This window comes from Sturnus vulgaris, chromosome 1 (genome assembly GCF_052056855.1).
Source record: "Sturnus vulgaris isolate bStuVul1 chromosome 1, bStuVul1.hap1, whole genome shotgun sequence".
In the NCBI taxonomy this organism is placed as follows: domain Eukaryota; kingdom Metazoa; phylum Chordata; class Aves; order Passeriformes; family Sturnidae; genus Sturnus; species Sturnus vulgaris.
The window spans coordinates 146,080,037-146,103,406 of NC_142243.1; the positions used below are offsets into that span (position 1 = coordinate 146,080,037).

The window sequence follows — 23,370 nt, forward strand, 5'->3', positions numbered from 1 at the left end:
GGTATCTGATGTTACATACATTCTGGAAGCAGCCACTGGGAGGGAGATCTTGCTTACTGGATCTCCCTCCCTATGGGTACAGGCTGTGAGAGAACTCATGGACTGCTTTGCTTTATGTACCTGGAGAAATTTCAGGGTAAAAAAAAGGCCCAGAACCTCAAGAAAACACCATGGTGAGTAAATAAACACACATGCACAAAAAAAACCAGGTCAAATTATGAAGCTTCAGAGTTCAGTGCTAGGGGATAACTGAGCAGTTTCACATATTGATCCAGTCGCCCAAATCATGTTTTTGGTTCTGTATGTTTTCAAATCTAGTATTAGACACTTGAAAATTCAGGCACTCTTGCAGTGACATATAGCACAGCTGGATGCCTCATACATCTTGTTCAAAGTCACCTAAGTCCGTACCAGAGCTACAAATTCGATGTTATGGTAGATTCACACCTGCAGCCTTGAGCCTTGAAAGCTGCTGTCTCTGATATAAAAATTTGTCTCACTTTCTCACACCTCTAAGACAGCTGTCACGGACAGCTGCCACCCACAGACGAACTAAATCTCCACTGATACTTTCAGCAGAAGTCTCATCTTGTTACAGCTAGATTTCCTCACGACGTTTCACTCAAAGAATTCTTGCCAGAGCTGACTCGGTCCTTTTGTGTGAGATTCAAATCCTTGTGGTCAGGATCTTGAGGACAAGTACAGTTTGTTGGTTGTTATCACTGTTTTTGCCATTGTGAATATGCATCCAGTGGAAGGCTTTAATGAATTAAGAATGGTTACCCTATGGTGTAATATTTCACCACAACACACAACCCTTGTCACCTTGATTAAGAAATGTCCCTAAGCCTAGTGTGGGTAGAACAATGATCCCACACCAGCCATGGATGTGCCATGAGACAAAACACACAAACTGAACAGTTGTACAGATTTTCCCAAAAACTCCCTGTGAGTTCTGTTCTCTCGTTTCTCCCTCTAGCAGACACTACATCTGTTCCTTCAGCAGTTGCTGGCAGACAAGACAAGCCCCAGTGCCAGCTAATACTATATGATCTGCTGCTGAATTAATTTTCCACTTAAAAATTAAATTATGGGCCAGATCCTCATTGGATTTAATACAGCTATCACCTATTAGGCATCTGATGGTCTGGCCTTGTATAGAGATTATTCTTCCTCTCTCTTTGATTTTGATTTGATGTGTGAAGGCAGTGAAAATATTGTTTTGTGTCATGAGAAATTATATATTTTTTCAAAAAGCTAGAGAAAAACATGCCATTCAAAAAAACAAGGAAAAGAAAGAAAGGTTGTAAAAGATACTATAAATCTTTTATTTCTTTTGAGTTACTATGCAATGCCCTTCATTTTGAAGGAAATGGTACAATCAATGATGTGTACTTCTTTCTCAGGAAAAGAAGATATTTGCACTAACAATTCAACATTTACTGACAAAAGACAGCTTACAGAAAATGCTCATGGTGGAAAAAAATCATATTTGTGATTACACTTCTTATTGTGGATGATTTCATAAAGTGTTACAATGTCAGGAATTTCAAGTGTGCATTTAAAGAAAGTTTCTAATCCAGTATTAATGCAAAGGAATTTAAACCATCTAAACCACTGGTGCTCAAAATCACCCTGATTTCTTCCTATTCACAGTTAAAGAAAAAGCCTAATCTGAAAGTCTAAGCCCATGATACAATACTCCTGGCCTTACCACTGCACACTGATTTTTAAGAGTAGTCAAGCATACTCAATTAACAGTAGATTTCTTACAAATAGAAACTGCTGTTGGAAACAATGTATTTCCTACCTCTACTTAGTTACTAGTCTCTGATCTCTTATACAAAATTAAAATTTTGCTTTCAAAAAATATTTGTTCCTACATGGCTGTTAGCTTTATGGTTGAGGCTGTTAATTGTCAGAAAAGCACAGGAGGGAAACCACTCGACAACACACTTCACATATCCAAGGACAGACCTTTGGTAAAACTTAACCAAAGGAGAAGAGAAAAAGAAAACCACCATTACATTCAAAACCTGAAACAGATAATTATACAATATCACCTATTATAGTACTGAGTGGAATAGTGAAATCAAATGAACAAAAAGAATTTGCCTACGGTTTCATTTATACAAAACAATTTAAGGTTTACTTTCATAGTCTAGGGTCCTTCAGTCTGAAGAACGTATTTTTCCAAGTAAGAAAATAGTTTTTGAAGTAGCTTTTGGGAATTTTCCCTCCCTCTGCAACTGCCTACCATATTGGCCAGAGGAGTTCTAGGGTTGCTGTAATCAATACCTTGCATTCACACAGAATCAGGGATAACAAAATAGTCTTCAGTTTATGTCTTTGTTCACTGCCATGGAAGGTGAATGTCTAAATTGTGTTTTTAAAATTACTCAATCAACGGATAATTGTAGGTTTTACTAGAACGCCTTTTCCAAGGCATTATTTGCATCAAACACACCAATACTCCAGGGAAATAAGACTGCTCATCTACATTTCCTAGCTGGAGCTACATTTGCACATCTGGGGCTCAGCCTTGCCAGTCTTCACATGTGCATACTGATATTCACAGCAGTAGATATGCCCAAATGAGCAAATTCATATAGATTAAGTGTTTGCACAATCAAAGGGCTTTTAAAATAAATTATATTAACTTTACATGTTAAAAATACAAGGGAAAGTTCAAGCATGACAAGACAAAGATACCGGAGAAGTCTGCAGCAGATAACAAGCTGAGCTTACAACTGCTGCAACACACCTCCCACCAAATCAGTGCAGCTCCCGGATTTCCAGGGGGAAACTGAGGCCAAAGTTTGGGCTGGGTTCCACGAGCTCTGTTTGGACAAGAGGCCCTTTGAGAAACAGCTTTCACTGCACTACTTGTTCTCCCCTGTTGATTATGCAACCTCAGATCCTCCATGCTCCCACCGGAGACATCACATTGAAATTCCAGACCCTTGTTCATAAAGAAATGTAAATATACACTTAATTTCAAGCTCAAGAATAGGCTTACTGATTCTCAAGTGGCCTCAAGTAGGTAAGGTCTACTCAAAACTTTAAACTCAACATAGGCTTCAGACCTTTGCTAAAGCACAAACTCTGCAGAAGGATCCCACCTGCATTTCTCTATGTTAAAGCAGATGCAGAGAAGAGCACTTTTATCTGTTCCTTTCTCCTCTCTTTTGTGATCTATGTAAAAGTCCTGAAGTAGACACATACACAAAAGAATTAGTTTTCCTGGGAGATTTCTTTTTTTTTAAATCAAGCTCCAGAAATGCCAGCTTACTCTGCTGACAGTAACTGAGCAAAGTACAACAAAGACAAAAAACCAAGCAGTTGAGATGTTTCTGCAGCAATTTCTGTTCTCGCATCCAGGTCATTACAGGTCCATGGCTTTAAAACTAGACTGCTTAGAAATGTGTGCAGTGGTGTTTAGTAGCACCTATTAAATAACACCGCCTAATCAACAGGTAGGGGAAAAGAACCTGCCTGTTAAAGATTCAACAGTTGCATCTTTATCTGCTGGAATAAGAAATCCCTGGATGGAGGTAGCCCTCTTTCAGAAAAAAAATTTAAAATGCCAAGCTTTCCACCCTCTTCTACTTTTACACATAATGGAATGTCAGGGGACAATAAATTCCCAAACATAGCTTGCAGGGAAATTTTAAGATTCCAAATATGAAACATCTGTATCCCAGGTGTAAGAGGAACACAGAGGTTTTATAACACAGCAGAATGCATGCCAAACTGCTGTGAGGCAAGCTCCCCCTTCACTCTCTGTCCTAGCAAAGCACTGCAAGCTCTGGAATTCTTTGCTAAGGCTTTGTGCCTGTGGGGGAATTTATCCCAAAAGGCATGACCGGTACAGAGAAGCACCAAGACAAGCACAAGACAAGATTTCAGTTGGTCAAAGAAGCTTTGCTCTCCATTCTCAAGCAGATTTGGTCCTTCTTTAAATTAAAACAAAAAAAAATCAAACAAACAAAACAACAACAACAACAAAAAAAACCAACCAAAAACAAACAAACAAAAAAAACCCCCAAGAAACCAAATCAGATTATTCAGGATATCTCAGAAGGAGAGAAATGGCTAAGTTTATAGTTCTGATGTTTCAGACACAAGGGAAAAATATTTTCACAACTAGTTTACTGTTTTGTACCCTGTAGATACATAATATTTGACATTTATAGCAGTTTCTATATTTTATGACCTAGAATATACTTTAGATCATGAATGAAAAATAAACCCATTCAGAGGACTGGAAAATAACGTGCATAACAATTTACTTTCAAATGCAAGGTTATGAAGGGTTTTTTTAAACTTCCAAAAATATCTCTAGGAAAATATTATTTTACATAGCTATATTACACAGTGAAATAAACTTTGTTATGTACAAGGTTTCAGTATGAAAGAAACCACAGCTAGACATTTGCTCATGGTCTAGATAATCTGTTGTCTTATAACAGTCCGAAGTACAACAGAGAGACTCTCCTTCACTCTTTTTCAAACTGTCTCAGTGATCATTTCAGCTTTAATAGTTACTAGTAGTTGTATAAAACCTGTGTGCAGACATCCACATATTAACCCTATCACAGACAGATATGGGTAGATATGCTTTCAAAACAAGGTTAGACATCTGCTGAACAACCACAGTAACCTGAGTATAACTCAATTGCATATTGGTGAAAAAACCACACAGTGTAGGCACCTGAGCTATAGCATTCTAAAGGAGCTTGATGTTAAACTTTCCCCTGGATTTGGGGGTTTCACAGGCCAAATGCTAGCTTGTTTATTTCAGGCAGAAAACATGACACCACAACCCACTTGACTCAAATTGGCAAAGTTGCTTCACATAATCTCAACTAATCAAAAGCTTGTATCTACCTATTCTTAAACAACAAACTTTGCTCTTGTCACAGGGGTGGAAAGGACATGGCGTACTTTGCTATTTGTGGTATAACTGTAAACAACTTCGGGGAAGACCATATAAATTATGCTTCAAGTTTACATCACACTGTTAGTTTCCATTATTGAAATGAACTCAAGCTTATCTTCAAGCTCACATCATCATACTGAGTTTTAAGGGGAAGGAATTTTGAATCAGAAACTGCTTCCAAATCAGTGCTTGTTCACACACCCCAGATCCCAGGACAAAGATTTGACCGTGCTGCCTCTGCGGTAGATCGGTTCAACAGCTGAATAAAAGTTCAGGGAATATTCAGGACAGGCAGCATTACACTAGACCTTCCTGAGGGACTTGCACAACTTTGGAGGCATGTCCTCTCTTCTAATGCTATAGCTCAGCTGCATACATAGAAATTAGCAAAAAATGGAAATATGAAATCCCTAATGAAGAGGAAACTGCTTTGGAACACCCAAGCCCCCCTGCCTGTAATGTCTTCCAGCCTATGCTCCCTTCTATCACAGCTGTGTTCACTGTGGTGCAGAATGCTCACTGCCAGAAGCACCTAGCCAAGAGGTCACCCTCTTGAGGGACAACTTACTCAAGACAAACTCTTACATATGAACAACCTTCTACTCCCTCTGTGTGTATTACAGGCATAATCACGAGCTCTACCATTTGCTTTAGAAGTCAAGGCAGCGTATAACAAACCCTGACACAGCTCAGCATCTGCCTGTAGGAGTCCCAACACACACCAGCATGCAGAATATAACTGGGGTGGCAAACTTCCTTCCCTGGGACCTGTCAGCAATAAATGCATCGTGTCCCCAAAGCCACACGCTGATGGCAAAGGCGAGGGTACCCCAGCCCACCTGCAACCTCCTATCAATTAAGAAGGCACCAAGCACATCAAATCCATTTCACTAAAATCAGCGGAGATTTCAAGGCACGAAGCCTTGAACCAGGCGAGAAGCAGCTCCTTGCAATACCAACAGAAGCCACAGCTGAAGAGAAACAGCAGCAGAGAAGCGAAAACAATATCCTCATGCTCAGAGCTACATGTTCATGTCCTGGAAGTTGTTGGCTACTTCCTAATGGTATTAAATACTATTAACTTCTGCTGATAAGTAGATGTCAAAGGCATTTAGCATCTTGTAGGGTCAGGCCTACCGGCAGATGGTTGAGGAAAAGGCTATGGGCGAACATGGCAGAGAGGAAGGGAAATAAGTGAGAGAGGAGAGGGGTAGAATTGCCCTGAGTTTTATCCTCTACAAATAAGTCAGGGGTTTTATCATCTAGCACTGAAGGAGTTAAGCACTAAAGCACAGACACTTAATCAGCTTTCCCCCTTCCTTTCACATGTGATTGGAATGAAGCTGCACCGAAGCAGCCCAAAGGGCTTATAACAGCTCAATTTCGCAGCCTTCAGTTTTAATCCCCATCACCCAGGCTAAGCAGAATGGTGGTGCTGAGGCTGCTACTCCACAGCAGTCTGAGCACCTGGATGATGATGGTCTTCCTCCTCCTCTTCCTCCTCCTCTGCAGTCTGCAGGTGGCTGGAGAGCTCCTGGATCACAGCAGCCTTACCAATCTGGTCATTTCGCCTCTTCTCCATGATCAGATCCTCCAGGCTCTGAAACTCCAGCGTGTGGCTGCGCTTGTCACCCAGACGGATCTGCAATCGGTAGGGCTGCTTGCCTATGCGCAGCTCCCCGCCGATTTTAAACTCTCGCTTGCCGTATCGGCACCAGGCAGCAAAACACTCAGAGTTTCTCCAGCTCAAGTCCCGATCCTTGCAACCCACCTGCTCCAGGGCATTGCGCACCACCACGGCCGGGCTGAGGGGTTTGTAGCGGTACAGCTGGTTGGCAATGCGGCCCCGTCTGCCCTGGCTGGCATCGGTGAGGAAGCTGTTCACCACCTCCAGCCGATGCAGGTGCACAACTTGAAAATCCCCGACATAGACCACCCAGTGCGGATACTGGGCTTGGCACACAAACTCCACCAGGTCGCCTGGTTTACACCTATTCAGCAGGTTCTCTGGGGTGTAGGTGCTCAGGTGCCCCCCACCTCCTTCATCACCCTCCTCGAGCTGTGTGTCCTCTGAAAAGCTCTTCTGGTAAATACACTCGTCCCGATAATAGACTGAGCACTCCACCTCGTGCAGCTGGGGATCGTAGGGCTGCAGGGCAGGGTTCTCACCCCCCAGGTCATGCACCGAATCCTGCTGCTGCTCCAGCTCATCATCGTCATTCGAAAAGATGTAGGAGACCCCGATCCTGGGCCCTTCATCTCTGTCCATACCTGTCGGGTCGGCCGTGGGAACTTCCTTGTAGTTGAGATGGGTCAGCTTCTCCACCTGGTTCCCCATGCCCGCTGCAAAGACAGACACACGGCGGGGCCATGAGGGCGGGCGCGGGTGAGCGGCTCCCAGAGAAGCAGCGCGGGCACAAACGCGGTTCCCCCCGCTCAGCGCAGCCTCGAGCAGCGCCCCGGGGAACGGGGGGACACGGGGACACGACACTTCCCTACCTGCACGGAGGAAGGCGCGGCGGCACCACCACCTGTTAGGCGGCGGCGAGGAGGAGGAGAGAGGAGCAGGAGCCGCCGGGGAGCGGGCGGGCACCGAGCCACCTGTTAGAGAGGGGCTGCGAGCGCCTGGGGAGGTGGGGAGGTCCGAGCTGGGGACCGCAGAGAGCGCACCCCCCCCCCCCCCCCCCGCCGCCCAGGTGAGCCGCGCCGGGCCGCCGGCCAGGTGCGCCTCCCCCGCCCTACCCCGGCACCGGGCGGCCGCGAACTTACCCCGCGGGGCCGGCGGCTGCGCGGCGCCGGGAGCGGCTCAGGGCGAGCGGGCGGCGGGGCGGCGGCGCGGCTGGATCATGGCCCCGGCCCGGCTGCTGCTGCTCCCCGCGCAGCTCCTGCTGCTCCCCGCGCAGCGGCAGCGCCCGAGCGCCGCGCCGCCGGCTCCGCGGCTGGGCATGAGCGCCGGAGGGGCACGGCTGAGGGGAGGGAGGGAGGCTGGATCCGCCGCGGACGCCCCAGCAAGCGCTCAGCCCCCAGCATTTAAAGAGGCAGCTCTTTTTTTCTAGCTTTTTTTTTACCTTTTTTTTTTTTTTTTTTTCCTTCCTCCCCTCACCCTCCTCCCCCTCCTTCCCCCCCGGCTTCCTCCCCCTCACCTCCCCGCCCCGCACCTTTTCCCTCTCTTCGCTCCTACATGCCAAGCGCTTTGCTCCCGCCGAGGCCGGTGGCAGGCGGAGGTCGGGCGCGGGGCTGCCGGCGCCGCCGCTGCGCAGCTCTGCGCGGGCAGCGGGCGGGCAGCGCGCTCAGCCCCGGCTCGCACAGGCGCGGCGCCTTTAAGGGAGCGCTGCCACAGCAGCCCAGCCCGCCGGTGTGCTCGGGGGGAGGCTCCGCTGCCGGAGTTTGCCCGGGACGGCGCCGAGAGGCGAAGCGGAGCCTCGCTCGGTGCCCGCGCAGAGGCGCGGAGCTGCCCCGGGGGAGCGCCGGGAGTGCCTCCCTGGGGCCGCGCTCCGGCGCAGGGAAGTTGTAAAGTGAACACAATCAAAGCGCCTGGTTCTCCTGGGCTGACTTAGCGCCTTCGATTCCTCCTTGCGCGGAGTGTGTAATTAGGTTTATTAATTTATTTCCTTTCCGACTACAAGAGCTCAGTCTCTTTTTCAATATAGAAGATTGTGATTCTTTCTCCCCTGGAAAGGCATTATGAGACGTGGTGGGAATATTTTGCTTTCTGTGTTTTGGAGAACACAAAACAATATTTTGCTTTTTCATTAATGCCTAGTTAGTGTGCTAGGTGGGTTTATTTTTCACACTATTTTAACATACACTGGTAAATTCCCGCTGTTAAAATAGACTACAGAGATAATTTATGGGATGTAGGAGTAATGTCTTTAATTTTGTCTCATTTATTCCCTTTGTCTGTTGTCTTGTAATTTACGAGCCCAACTGCAACTGCTGTTCTGAGTATCCACTAAATAGGTGCAAATGAAGGAACAATTATAGTGTTACCAGGGCCCTGGGCACTGCCCACAGGCTCAAAGAACACGATTTCCATCAGATTCTACATCTCTGTGGTTTCAAATATAGACCTGCCCTTTGGGGTGGGAAGAATTGCTCCATCCATGACTGGGGAGATAAGCACTGCTTGGGGTGGTGGGGCATTGCAAGCAATTGCAGCAGTGACAGACAGCCAGATCAGGACCTTTTTGTTTTGGATTCAGCTGGCGGCTATGTCCATGGGAGCATTTTTGAAATGAACCTCCCAAATACCCAGCCCTGACACACAAGCACTTTGGTTTGCATGCCAGTGTATTTTCAAACAGTGCCCGTGTTTCTCTCACATCCCACCAAACTAGATGTGCTCTTGCGGCAGGATTGGACCAAGGCTAGTTGAGCAAATGTCCAAAACGAATTGAATGTAGATGTGATTTCTAGGCACTGCATGTTTCCCTCTGCAGTTCCTCTCCTCTATAGCGGCTCTTGGACAAAAGAGGGCCATGCTTCATAATCAGAGCATTGTGAAATTGCTTCGCTAATTAAAGATGGGCATGTGTGAAAGTGAGAGTATCCTAAAAGGAGGTGCTAAACTGAACATAGAAATTATTTTCTGATGTTCTCCTATTTCCACTGGAAGCTTTGTCTCAGCACTGTATCTTACTATCTCTGGACCAGTTATACTTTGTTAAAATATTTGGCAGCCCTGTGTTCAAGGCCAGGTTTCTTTCTGAATCTCCTGCAATGTATGGAAAGATGTGTCTGTGTATGAGTGGAAACTCAGTATGGTCCAGGCAGTTACTTGTGTGTTTGTGCACATCCACAAAGATTTACAGCTCTCTGTCATGTTTCCTCTTTTTCTTGTCTGTTTCAATTCATCTCACTGCTTAATTTTCTGTACCTTTTCTGCTGCTTAACCTCTTTGATCTCTTTGAGTTTCCTTGCCATGACTGCTCCATGGAATCCATATTGTCTGTTCAATCAGCTCTTCTCTAGGGTAAGAAACCATTGGTTAAGTATTTTTTTATTGTAAACCACATCCATAATGGCTTACTGCACACATAGGTAAGGATTTGGGTGGAAAATCCACAAAGAATTTACAGTCCCTATATATCACTTTGACTAGTGCCTAAAATTATGATGCTTAAAACTTTTTCACGCTTAACCTCTAAGCCTCAAAGCAGCTGTGCTTGCACACATACTGAAGTCAACAGGGAAGCCCACACTGTTAAATATGATACCTCCCTGGCATCACTCTCAGGTTCCAGTCATTTGCTTGTTCATACTGCAGAAGTATTTCTTCTTTGTAAATTCTGTTTTGGAGAGAATGCTCCACCCCAGCCAAAACACAGCTTTGCTTCTGGAGTGGGCTCCTTCCAGCATCTCCTTTGCCTGAGTCCCCACAAAGCTGCAAGGAAGCAGGGTTGAATCTACGTGAGATCTGTCTCGCTCAGCTCTACAAGAGCCCTCCAGCATTTTCACAGCTGAATTTCACATCCATATGCTCTCAATCTATTGTTGAATGCAGCAACACATATCTACAGGTTCCTGAAATAAAAATACCATTCTCTGGGTCTCAGTATGGGTTTTATGGTATTTGATATGCCAGAAACTTTGATAGCCTCTTTTAAGGCAAAAATAATTGCCATACTGGAGGGCTCTCTGGGAAGCCAAAACTGCTTGGCCATATAGTCCATTGGTGTATACAGAGGGGACTGCTCCTCTTGGCTTAGAGGCTGTGGGACATCTATGGAGCAAGTGACTTCTATTAATCTATGTAGCTGCTATGATCCAGGGGCCTTTGTAGTGCTAGTTGCTTAAAACTAAAGCAAATTTTGAGAATTAGATGTAACAGTTATTTTGTTGTCCTTATTGTATATCATCTTGTTGCTCCAATTGGAAACTTAGACAAATTTTACATCCAGAGATTGAAAAGGTGATGTTGATTTGAAATCACATTTCATCCTCACTTGGGTATGAAGTGCTGTGGTCACACTGTTATTGCTATTAAAAGATACCCAGGATGAGAAAAAAAGTTTTGTTGTGTGTTTATTTTTTTCTTAGCAGAAAGCGTTCTCTTGCTTCTGAGTAAGATAAGGTTTAGTGTCATATTCTGTAGCACATTCTGTTTCACAGGTATTCAGCCAGCTGATGGCTATGACACCCTTGAATTATTTAATAGCTTCCATTTATTTTTTTGTGGTAGAGTTTTATGAGAACTGAGATAAACTATGCTCCATTTGGCGTGCAAGTACTCTACATCACAGACCTAGTGAACCACAGTGCTTAAACACCATGGTGGAATTAGGGGCACTGGAGAAATAAACCACTTCCTAGTGAAGTCCATGGAAGTTCTTCCATGGAATTCTGTAGAAATCAATCATGCCCTTAAATGACCTGAGAGTCACTTGGTGGATGGTGTCCTTCCATGACAGCCATAACTAAGTCCTCTAAGGATATTTGGATTCAGAATTGTAGCATTTCTTTTGTGACTTTTTTGTCCTCCAGAGGAAGCTGCATCCCCGAGTAAGGCACCAAGGTCCTATAAGACCAGGAATGCCACCTAAAATGAGATTCATAAACCTGGCATGGCAGTGGTAGCTGGTAGGGAATGGGACAGAGAGTTAATGTCTTGACAGCTGTTAGAATATGGTGCTTCCTTTCACTTGTGCCACACAAATACTCTCCCAAGGTTGAGTGCTTTAATGAGCTTGGATTTTCTCACACACAAGAGGAAATGGTGCTACGTCAGTTAATAAAAACATTAATATTTAAGATTGCTTCTTTGGTGTATGAAAGACCAAGGTTGAAGTCTCTTATCTCACTGAAGGAATTTGAACTGATATCTCCCAGGAGGGTACTGAAAGCCACTAGACTGTAAGCTCTTTTTGAGCAAGTCTTTCTCTGTCCCACTGAAGCTGTTCAGCTTTGTATAGGCTCATTAAATACCCATTCAATCTGTCTGAAAGAAAAGAAAATAAAAGAATGACAACATCTCTTAGATCAGATGCAGGAGGGGGATGAGAGTGCTTTGAGGTCCTCTCTAATGAATATTCAGATGTCTCACAATCATGCAATATCTTCACCAGGAGCTGTTCAGACAGACCCACCAGAAAGATCTGAAAGTTTTGGGTTTAGGATGTCATGAGAGAGTTTTCTTCATGTCTACCCCGGAAGAGACTGGACCTCTGAGTCTCACATATCCTGCATGACTGGTGTAACCCAGATGCCATTAGATATCAGCTCCTCTTGGTTTCTGCTGTTTTAGAGCCAAGCCATACTGCTATCTCTGCTGGCCCAGGCCTCATGAATGCAGAGAGAGGTTATGATATGAGTTTGGGCTTCTGTGGGAAATATCTTGGCACTACTTGGTGGTTCTGCTCCTGTCTCCAGGAGAAATATCAGGAATTTTGAGAACCAGAAAATTTATATACCTCAAAATGTTGAAAATATATAGTAGAATGTTGGTATTTCTGAACCTTGAGTTTCATATTTGACATAACATGAGACAATGAGCCTCTGGTGTCAGGAAGGTTTTATCTGCATTTAGCCTGTAAATCTTTGATTATATCATAGAGTTTGACATCTGTGTGCTTCTACACATATGATCTTTGCTATTTCTTATAGTGTAGCATGGCTTACCATATATTTTAAAAATGAAAGCTAGAAAAACTGCAGATAGGAAAGAGACTCACATCAGAGAGCAAATTGGTTTTTTTTGAAGCTCTTACTGGAAGCTTATGGCTCTGTTACCTACTTCCAACACTGTAATTTGTGACTAAATGTGATCTGTGGCAAAATAAATTGCCGAGATTGCCAAAGCTACAGGTTTTTAACTGAGACATCCAAGCTGTATCTCAGAAGCTCTTGCACTGTGAGTTTTTAATTGGTGCATTTCAGCAAATGAAAACAAAATAATTCATATATCAGTAGGGGCCTGGATTCATAGGAATTGCTATCAAACCAACTTGAGCAGCAGGAAAAGCTTAATTAAAATGTGGTCCGTATTTTTTTTTACCAGAAAATAGAAACTATATTTCAAACACAACAAGTAAGGAGGTACGGCACAGACATCTTTCCAGCATGAGAACTACTCATCCCTCGCAACTCTCATCTGTCTCATGCTGAGATTCTGCCCTGGAAGCTCCTCCTGTGATGTGCCTTTTAGCACGTCACAGGGCTGCTGGCTGCCTTGGTAGCACAGCGTGTCCCTGCAGCTGGCAAGGGGTGGGACTGGATGGAAGGAGCTTCTGATGATTGCTCCTGGTGTGCAGCACCTAAGCAGAAGCCATTAGTACAGGGAAGGAGTCTTTTCTTTGGCTGTTGCCATACTGCCGATAAAACATGAAAGTATTAATATGAGGCAAACACATCACCTTTTCCAGCAAATCTGTGATGTGACTGCAGGTGTTTCAGAGAAATGGGACTTCAAGCAGCTTGATCTACTGGAAGGTGTCCCTGCCTGTGCATGGGGTTGTAGCTTTAAGGCCTGCTCCAACCCAACCTATTGTATGGTTCTCTGACTGTGTGCTTATGCCCCCGTTTACATGGGGTGGAACAGAGGAAACACTGAGCAGAGTCTCCTGTGGATGGTGTCTGTGCCAGAATGTGAGGCTGGTGAGGTCAGACCATATACAAGGTGGTAGCACTGATAGGAATGTGTGGGGTCTGCTCTCTTCAGCCCAGCTCTGGATTCTTGCTAACTTACCCAGAAATATTGGCCATGGCTGCTCCCCTCAACTGCAGATCTTTGGCAAAGTATGGGAGCAATAGCTGAGCCGATAATCCACCTTGTCCTTCATCCATTAGACTGAGAAAGTGGTTAATATTTTTTCTTCTCTAGCCAATGGAAAGCAACAGATATGCAAAGCCTCAAACCATCTGTGAAGGTGATGTTTAAGGCTTTCTGCTGGATTTGCTCCAAATCCAACAAAGCAGGACCCAGCCCCTGGCTGGTCTCAGTTGCTGAGGCTGCAGTGCTGCAGGTGTAGCAGCTGTGGGATTGTGCACAGCCACCTGCACCAAGGCAGGCCTTGGGCTAACCTGGCTCATGGGGTGTGTAATATGTGTGTGGAGAGTGGGAAAGGGCTGCTGCACAGCTTGCCCTCCTTGTAGGCCTCTCAGAAGCCTCCTGTCACATTGCTTGTCTCCTACATCCCTCACCACAGATGGATGCACAGAATGAACCTGCATCAGCACCAGGTGTGTTATGGGCATGCCTGTGGAAGGAGGATTTGCTGAGCAAGACTAGGAGGGAAGAACAGGCAGCTGAAGGATCTGCTCTGGGGAATTAGTGTTGAGGCAGAGCTGAGGGAAGCTCATGAGCTGCAGTTTGCATAAGACTGAGGCAGTTTTGCACACACTCATCAGACTGAGGCACAGCAAAGCTGGTCGTGAGCAGTAAGACACCCTTGAGAGCACCAAGTGTACTTCAGCAATGAATCTGGACTTCTAATGAAATGAAATGGAAAGATCAATGCTTTCAGGGCTCTGGTCTCCCTTTGTGAATATCAGCTACTCCTACTTGTTGCACTGAAATGCTGCAATGATTAATAAAGCCATTAAGGTCCTGAGGTGCTCAGAGTGCCTGCTAACAAGGTCCATGGAGGCAGAGAGGGAGATTGCTAGGTAGGTGACACATTTTTCCAAGGAGCAGGAGTATCCATATTTGAATCAGCCTGCTGATGGCCACAGTGCTCGGGGTGGTCCCTGACTCCTTACCTGAGCCTGCCTCTGGAAATGATGTGCATGAAATTCCCTGCAGCACACACACCAAACACCTTCCAGGGAGGAGTTTTCAGTCAGCTGCAAGCATCCCTCTCCTGTAACTCACTAATGATGCTGCTGAGCTGCTGTAGGCTGCAGGGGACCAGCCAAGCCCAGCCAGGCTGGAATGACTCCTGTGGATTCACTTATTACTGCCTGCTACCAAGAACCATTTTCTACCTTAGTTAAATGCACACTTTGAGACAACCTCCTTAGCTTGTAGACAAATAACAGGTACAGCATCTGCTGTGTAAAACAATTGCTGCCCCTTTGTGGAAGGTACATAAGCATGAGGAAATGCCTCTCTAGTTCTTATTAAGAAAGCATCAGTATTATCCTTATCATCCACTATGCCCTTTCTGATGATGCCTGTGGGAGGAGAGCAAGGAGCAGATGGTTATTCCTTCAAGTCCTGTGAACTAGTTAGATGAAAACCATATTCCTAGTAGAATCTACTGTCAAGGAAGTTTCTGGCCTGCTGGATGGCAGTGCTGAGTCGGATTTATAAAGTGGTCTCTGGATAATAATGTGTGTATAAGTAATAATGGCTTTCATACTTGTTTGAACTGACAGCCCTATGTGTTTGTCTTTCTGGAGACAGATGTTCTCCTGCCTGGTTATGTGGGTTGATTCCAACTGGGGAAAGAGAACAGCATGAGCAATGTGCTGCTCATTGTTATTTCATTCCCTTTTTTATTCCTTTCCCTCCTTTTGTCTCTCTTTCCTTCCCTGGGATGTCTTTTAGGCAGGAGCCTGACAGATCACATCAGCTGCTGCAGGGAAGCCCCTTGGCCATCTGAGTTCATCCTCTGCCATCTATCAGAGCACAGGAGGAGGCTCAGGCAGGTTCTGAACTTGTCTCAGCTCAGCAGCACTCCAAGTAGCTTGATGATGCTTTCCATCCTCACATTGTGATACCAGCTGAAGGCTGGGCTTGATGCTCATGCTTACAGGCAGTGCTTCAGCTCAGACAGCCTCTGTATCAGCTTGTCAGCTCAACACTAAATCCCTTTTCTTGGCTTTTTCTGCATAACATGGTGTTTTCTTGCTCTGATTCAAGTGTTTTGTGGTCCACATGGAGGAGATAACAGCATAAGCAAAGCTGTGGGTAAAGATAAATTATCTGTAGGAGAAGATAGAAACACTGTTTTTTGGAAGGCAGCAAGGCCACCATGCCAAGGGACCAAAACACTGTAGCAAATGTCTGCAACGATCAGCTTAAATCTCTATTGCTTTCAATTCAAAGTGATTTCAGCACAAAGACATTTTTCAGTGCACTTTTGTATCAGAATGAGCTGTATAAAAACATTCCTCTATGGAAGATTCATATTCTCATATTTCACCTGACAAGTCCCTTATTTGTTACTATGAACTAAACCCAACCTATGGTTAACTTGAGGCAAAAATTCCAAATTACTTCAAGGGAAGAAAAATTAACTTGTGTGCATTGTGCTCTTTCAGGGATACATTGATTCAATGGTCTAATTCTACTGGGTGTCCTCTCTTTTTTACATTTACAATCTACTGATCCTAAGAGTAATCAGAAAGAAGACAATGTTATTTTGCTGCTATAGAATAGACCAGGCAAAACAATTCCTACAGTCTTTGCCATTTCCTTGTTCAAAGTAACAGTAAAATACACATGAAGGTGATGACTTTGGGATAGGTTAATGAACTGTGGCTGGGTTATAACAGAAAAAATGACAAATTAGTCTGATTTTGGATCCTCTAAAGAAGTGCATTCATGACTGTGCCACACAGAATAATTTTGTGTATTGATGAAACTCAGCAAGACTCACCAGTCGAGTGAATAATGGTTTTGTTTGGTTTTTTTTTGTTTGTTTGGGGGTTTTTGTGTGTGTGTGTGTGTGTGTTTTGGGGTTTTTTGTTTGTTTGTTTGTTTGTTTGTGGGTTTGTTTGTTTGTTTGTGTTTTTTTTTTTTTTTTTTTTTTTTTTTTTTGTTTGGGGATTTTTGTTGGCTTTTGGTTTTGATTTTTTTTTTTCATTTCACTCTCCATCCATGAGAAACGCTGAACAATTTGTGGCCTCAATCACAGTTTCTGTTGCACTTTCTTTTATAAGTGCAGAGGAGAAACATTGCTAATTCTAGCTTTCCAGTACAGGCTACTTAAAGACATATAATAGTCAGATTTCAAGCATGTCCTTCCAAGCAGACTGTGTCTGGGGCTGTATTAATGAGCGTAGCCAGCAGGTCCAGCAAAGTGATCTTTCCCCTCTGTTCAACATTTATGAAATTTCATCTAGAGTGCTGCTTCACTTCTGGACACCTCAGCAGAAGGAGGACAGTGACAGAACCAACAGACACAAGCTGAAATCTGGAAAATTCTATTTTAAATATTAAAGAGATGGGGGTTTTGGTGGTTTTGGGTTTTTGTTTGTTTGTTTTGGTTTTGGTTTTTTTACCAAGGGAGTAGTCAAATATGGAAGTAATTTGCCCAGAGACATTATTTAGTCTTCATCTTTGAAAGCATTAGACTCATCTGGATCCATCCCAGAACAACCTGATCTAAGCAAAACTTCTTTGAAAAGGGTTGAGTTAGATGACCTCTACAGGTGTCTTTCAGGACACATTATGATTCTATGATTCTCACAGGTCACAATAAATCTGCTTACTAATAATTCCTACCAGATCCAGTGAATATAATTTACAGCTTCTTTCAATTCCATCCTGGAGTCTGATTCAGTAAGAACTAGATAAAATCTTCTGCTCAGTTTGAAACTCTGTGAAGAGAAAATAAATCCTCGAGGCTCTCCTTGTCTAAATACTTAAGTTCTGAATTTCCTGGACTTCAAAGGCAGAAACACTTTTCTGCTTGGAAATGTCTTTGTCTGTGGATGCCTGAGAATATAACAGCTATTTGCAGATAATTGCAGATACACTGAACAAATGACCCCAATGTTCCCCTGATTCTTCCCCAGCTGTTTGTTGTAGAGCTGTGTGTGCACCCTATCCATGGTGAACAGCACCCTCTCAGTTACCTTGGGTGGTGCCCAGGGGACCTTGTCACTGCCCTAGGATGGGGCTGACAGGCTGGAGCAGACAGGGGTTCCTACAGCCAAGAGTTTCATTAATTCCCTTCCCATCAGAAATTTTGCTTTGTTAGTACTGATGGGTTTAAGTCCGAAATCCAAGCTCAACACAGTAGTGAAGTGACTGCAGTGCCAGGTCTTACGAAAGGCATTACAGATCCCAAATAAGTTCAGGCTTCAAGGCGTGAGGCTGCTTCCATTCTCCACTGATCTAAACAGGCTTGTGAGAAGGTGCTGCTCTTGCAGGCAAGGCCGTGGGAGCTTGGCTCTCAAGGGCTCTGGTCTCCTTGGTACTGCTGTGTTCAGTGCTTGTGATGGACAACAGGGTGGCATCTGGGGTGAAGTCACCAAGAGCTCTGCATGTCTGGGCTCCTCTGGCTTGAAGCTGGCCTTATTCACTCCACAAAAGAGGCTTTGAAAAGTTGATTGCTTAGGTTTTAACTTTTTCAAAAAGGTTTCTCTGTTAAAACTTCTGGTTAGAAATACCAAACCCTGTTGTTGCTAAGATTAAGGTATTTGTTTCTTAGAAATGGCTTACAAGCAGAGACCAGCACATGGATTATTGCTCCTTCTTCAGCCAAGTGGAGCGAAGGTGCTTCAAGTAAACTGGGCTTCCAGGAGGATCAGTTTTGCATGTAATTTTCATAATGGTTTTGGGGAAGGAAGGGTCAGATCTAATTTTTTATGTTTGTAACTCATTTGGAAAAAAAAATAAAAGCAGTACTTACCACTAACATATTGGGGAGTTAGGCTGTTTTAAATGAAGATAGCAAAACCAGCTACTGTGTTTCAGTAAAAATTTAGAATGTGTTTTATTTTTGCATACTAATAAAAAAATGGAATATGATCAGATTTAAGAGTTTTGATTTTCTAGAAGAGGATTTTTTCCTGACTTTTTTTCTGTGAGGAAAAAAATATGCCCCTCTTCCCAAGGCTAATGTCATAAGCAAAATAAAATCCGACTAATTAACAAGACCTCAGGAAGATTGTAAATACCCATCAGGAAGCAAGAATATTTTTTGCTGTTGCTAAAAATGACCTTAAGTGCGACCTGGAAAAATTGTGCTTGTAGTTTGTGAATGAAGTCAGTAACCATGCTGTGGTACTGCTGGTCTTATTATGAAATGCACATCACAGATTGTGTCTAATTGCACATGGTGGTTTTATGGTATCTGTAGCTACTGATCCAAGACTCAGATGTCAGATATCAGCACTCCTGCTATAGTTAAATGCTGCTGCCATGTAATAGGTTCTGTTTATCTCTCTTCCAGCTTCCAAATTGCTGTGTCTTGGGTCAGTGGCCTAAGTTCAATTTTTGTAAATTCCTGACTGAAGTTATTAGCTCTCCTCTTTAAAAACCAGGATGAATTAATGTTGCATTATGCCCTATTCAGGGAAGTGTGGCCTCAGCTTTTATCACTGTCACTGGGCTTGCTTGTGCTAGGCTACAGCAGAAGGAGATTGGTGGAATTCCTTTAGGAGGGTATATCCATCCCTTTGCTAACATGCAGACGGAAATTTTCTGCTGATGTTCACAGGTCTTGCAGGATTGCTTTATCCCTCTGGAGGCCTGGAAGAAGATGTAGAGAACAGATACATCTTCATTTCCCCCAGCCTCAAATGCACATGAGCTAGAGATGTACTTACAAACAAAATATACAATAAAATATGGATATTCATGTTCCTAAAGTCCAAAGGTGCAATGCTGATGCCTCAGAGAGCATTGCCACTACCTTACCATCCTTAGTCCTCTTGGTCAGTCCTCCCTGTGCCTACCAGATTCCAAACACCATCATCTGCCTCTGTATTGCCAAAGGGACCTTGTGGTGCCCATACCTGGATGGAACCTTCTGCAATGCCCTGGGTTTCACCCTCCCCTTCAACTTCATACCAATAGCAATGGTGTCTTTCTACCAGTGCCACCAGAATAAGATGCTGCTGAGAGGGACTGTGTGTGTCCTGTCTTTTCATGAGGTGTTTATCAGACAATCAACACTGCATAGAACCACTTTCTTTGGCATATATGGTGTCAGCTGCCAGGAAGAGGACTGAAGGGCTGGGCTCCTTGCTGTGCTTCATTTTCATGCAGCCCTGTACTGCTTCCTGTTTCCAGTTTCACAGCAGTTTTTGCAGAGTGCTTTGTTCTCCCCCTATGCACTTGGAACTGGCACTAAAATGTGGATTGTTCTCAATGTTTAGCATCAAGTCCTACATGTGGGAAGTGATTTATCAACAAGATTACAGGCTGGAGTACTGTGGAAATTGGACTCCAAGGTGCCATAATTCTTTGGAAAATGCCAGCCACGGTAGATTTTACCTCCCAGAGGCTGTCCATTATTGATAGCCTTATTCTAATATTATGTTTATATTGTAGGCAATGACCAGCTTCTCAGCTTTATACTTATACAGGTATAGCTAATTCAAGTTTTGATCTTCATACTCATCTCTGTTCTTTCATGTCAGTCCCCTCTTCCTCTGCCCTCACAGTCCTTTTTTTTCTTTTTTCCTTTCATTTTATGCAAGAAAGCTGATATCTCTTCCAAAAAACCAAAACTTTCCATGCAAATTAGTGCCCTGAGAGGCCATAATCACTAAGATATTCTCCTGGAATCATAGAAATGTCAGTGCCTAAAACATTCTGATGTGACAGCTGAGATAGACAGGCACTTGGGCTGGTTATACAGTACTATGGAATCTTCATGTCATCCATAGCTCGTGCTGCTGCTCAGTGGCAGAGAGAAAAGAACATTGTAGTTCTCCTGGGACATTTTTTAATTACTGGACCTATGGCAAGGGAAGGGAATAATTAGCACAAATTCCCACTTTAAGATATCCAGTCACTGTTTTTTTTTTCCACGGGAGGGCTAGAGACCGTGTTACAAAATGTGCTCAGTGGGGTGATGTGGCTGTTCTTGAGCTGACAACAAGGAATTAAATGGTGTGTCAGTCTGTCTACCTGCCAGTGTTGCCTTCTCTTATCTCCTTAGCTCCACACCAGGGCTTGCTGGCCCATAAACATTGGTGATGCTCTTAGTTGCTAGACAGCCAACCCACTGAACTGGGGACCCTGAACTCCCCTGGGCAACATCAAAGGTCTCAGAGGCAAAGTTAGTGGGAGGAACAAAGAAACTGAGAAATTTGACATGTCTCCCCCATCACCCGATGAAACAGAGAAGTGCCAGACTAAATTGCTCTTTACATTTTTTGCTTTATTTACTGTTTTATCTGCCTGTCAGGGCATTGTCTCTTTCCCTGAGAAACTAAAGAACAGCAGGCACTGAAAAAAATCAAAGTGGTTGAGCTGCTTGGAGTCTGCAGTCAGTAGTCCCAATAAAGCTGGAGGTATGGAGACTTCTAAGACAGGCTGTTATCTAGAAGCTGCAATAAAATACCTGAGAAGTGATCAAGTGTAAAGTTTACCCATAACTGTACCAGCCAGTTTTAGACTGGAATTCTTTGATATTGAGATAGGCATCACAGACTATTCATAAATATTTTGGAACCAGCAAGTTTAGGAGGCAGCTGTGATACAAATAAAAGGAGTTTTGAGGGTCATGAAGCAAGCAAAATTAGCAGAATTCCTATTGACTTCACCAGGAACAAGTATGGGCCTTGAGTTATTTGACTCATAAACCTTCAGCAAGACTGAAAGAAAAAGGGTCTAGGACTTTTTTGATTCTAAGATTTTATTAATGTCTAACCAGGATGCTGTTTAATCTTCAAAACAAATACCAGCACTCAGAACACATCAGTTGTTTGTATTCTGGGCTCTGTGTTACACTTATTCATGGACAGGGAAATTACAATGAGAATAATCATTGTCAGAATACTAATGTGATGTAAACTAGTGTAGAGATATTTATTCAATAGAATGCAATTACCAGCAATACTCTATTTTCTGAACAGTGTGACTGTAATCCAATTTAGGCTGTTTAACCCCTGGTGATTTGTTTCCGTTTGTATTGTGATAGGCTGAAAACAGGCAGGATTGCTGGGGGCAGCAAAAGGGAGAGTAAGGGGAAATAGGACCCCATGTTATCTTAGATCTTAATGACTTTACTAAATCTACATAACCATAGGGCTGTTCTTCATGGTTGTGCTGCTAATTGAATTTTAAAATAAGGGTAGATCCTACATTCACTTTCTCCCAAACATAATTTCATTTTCTGATGAATGCTTAGTCACCAGTTTAAAAAATCCTTTATGACTTCAACCTGAAGTTACATCAGGGCCTTGGATTTCATATAAGACAGGATTCTCAGGTACATGGTGGAGGCAAATGATTAAGAAGATATTCAAGGTGACTTTCATGACCAGCTTCTCTTGCAGAAGTGTTCTCGACTGCAGGAGTGGCAGCAGGATCCCATGGGCGAGGGGCAGCTTCTCTCCTTCAGAGAGAGGGGTATCACAGGAAGGACAGAGCGTGGGGACCTTGCTGCTGGCAGTTTCTGAATACTAAAAACCTTCAGTTAGATGCTGTACACTCATTAGCACAGAGGAGTCCCCCTGAAACTAGCACAGTTTCTGTGCCTCTGAAACTAGCACAAGCTATCTTATCAGCACAGATAGAAGTCTTGGGATCTGGTCTTTAAATAAAAGAAGTGCCTGAGTGATCTTGTTTTATGTGCAAAGGAATATTTTGTAAACACACAGAAATAGGTGGGGAAGACCTCTGTCTGTCTGGGATGGATTTGCTAATGGTGATGACAATTTCTCCAAGACAGGCAGCATTCAAGCAGAAACCATTGTGTAACTGCTACCAGACTAGAAAGCACAGAAAAGCAGTTCTCTCCAGAGAAATGGGCCCTGGATGGGAACCTGAGTAAGATTATCAGCTTTAGGGCTTTTGCACTTCTGTTCAGGCTTTTGTGTCACTTGCCTTGGGCAAAAGATCCCAACTGGGGCTTGCCCACATATGCTGTTGGTTCATCTTGCATTATAAGAGGGAAGTAGAAATGAGTGAGTAAGAATTGCACAGTCAGGACAGAGTGGTCTTAAGTCCCAGGGATTCTGCATATGAGAGATTTGCAAAATTAGTCCTTTATTTCTAGCAGCCATTCAGCCATAAAAGCAGTGACTGAAAAACACACAGTGCAGCTACTATTCTTTTAAGTCCCAGTTGAGGTATTTATTTTTTCACTTAATTTTTAATATAATTTGTCTTGTGAGTTTATATGAGGCATCCCTCCCCAGTCATTTACCAAGTGCTGTGGGGATTCCTGACAATACAACTCTGTGTTGTCACCATGTCAGTGAGCTAAGGAAGAAGGCAATTGTGTTTCTTACACTAGTTCTTACCTGGGCCCAGTTGGATTCAAACTGCAATGCAGGGGAGCTTTGTACATCTGTAACAGAAGAAACACCTGCAGCGCAGACTGTCAGGTGACAAATTTCCTCTCTCTGGACTAGCTCTCATCTAAGCTGAATTCTCTTTGCCAGTGTTCACAGCCCATGTTACTTTCGTTGGTATAAAATAAGGGGAATCAGAGCCATTCTTTCCTTAACTGGGAAAGCTTTGTCCAGCACATGGCTGCAAAGCAAACCTGGCTGCACAATGTCCAGACACCTCCTTTTCCAGAGCCATTCCCTCTAAGCAGTCTGCTCATCTTGAACAAATTGCAGCACATGGCCTCTGT

General features: G+C 43.8%; 1 protein-coding gene and 1 long non-coding RNA gene across 4 annotated transcripts in view; one reads left to right on the plus strand and one right to left on the minus strand.

The window, feature by feature from the left end:
* Window positions 1–23,370, plus strand: part of LOC148225575 (uncharacterized) — an 82,824-nt gene that overhangs the window by 14,057 nt on the left and 45,397 nt on the right. The gene's annotated exons all lie outside the window — the stretch shown is intronic.
* LRATD2 (LRAT domain containing 2) lies at window positions 1,305–8,186 on the minus strand. 3 transcript variants are annotated; one of them, XM_014888481.2, is made up of 2 exons: window positions 8,101–8,186; window positions 1,305–7,285 (listed from the first exon to the last, which is right to left on the minus strand). In XM_014888481.2, exon 2 carries the CDS (start codon window positions 7,278–7,280, stop codon window positions 6,387–6,389), a length of 894 nt encoding a protein of 297 aa, XP_014743967.1. In that variant the 5' UTR covers window positions 7,281–7,285; window positions 8,101–8,186; the 3' UTR covers window positions 1,305–6,386. The 3 variants fall into 3 exon arrangements, with proteins under 3 accessions (XP_014743967.1, XP_014743969.1, XP_088035354.1); XM_014888483.2 differs by lacking the exon at window positions 8,101–8,186 and adding an exon at window positions 7,712–7,759; XM_088179228.1 differs by lacking the exon at window positions 8,101–8,186 and adding an exon at window positions 7,442–7,574.

Bases quoted from the DNA above. Each gene is read 5' to 3' on its own strand.
- LRATD2 (XM_014888481.2), bottom strand. From the start codon at position 7,280: ATGGGGAACCAGGTGGAGAAGCTGACCCATCTCAACTACAAGGAAGTT.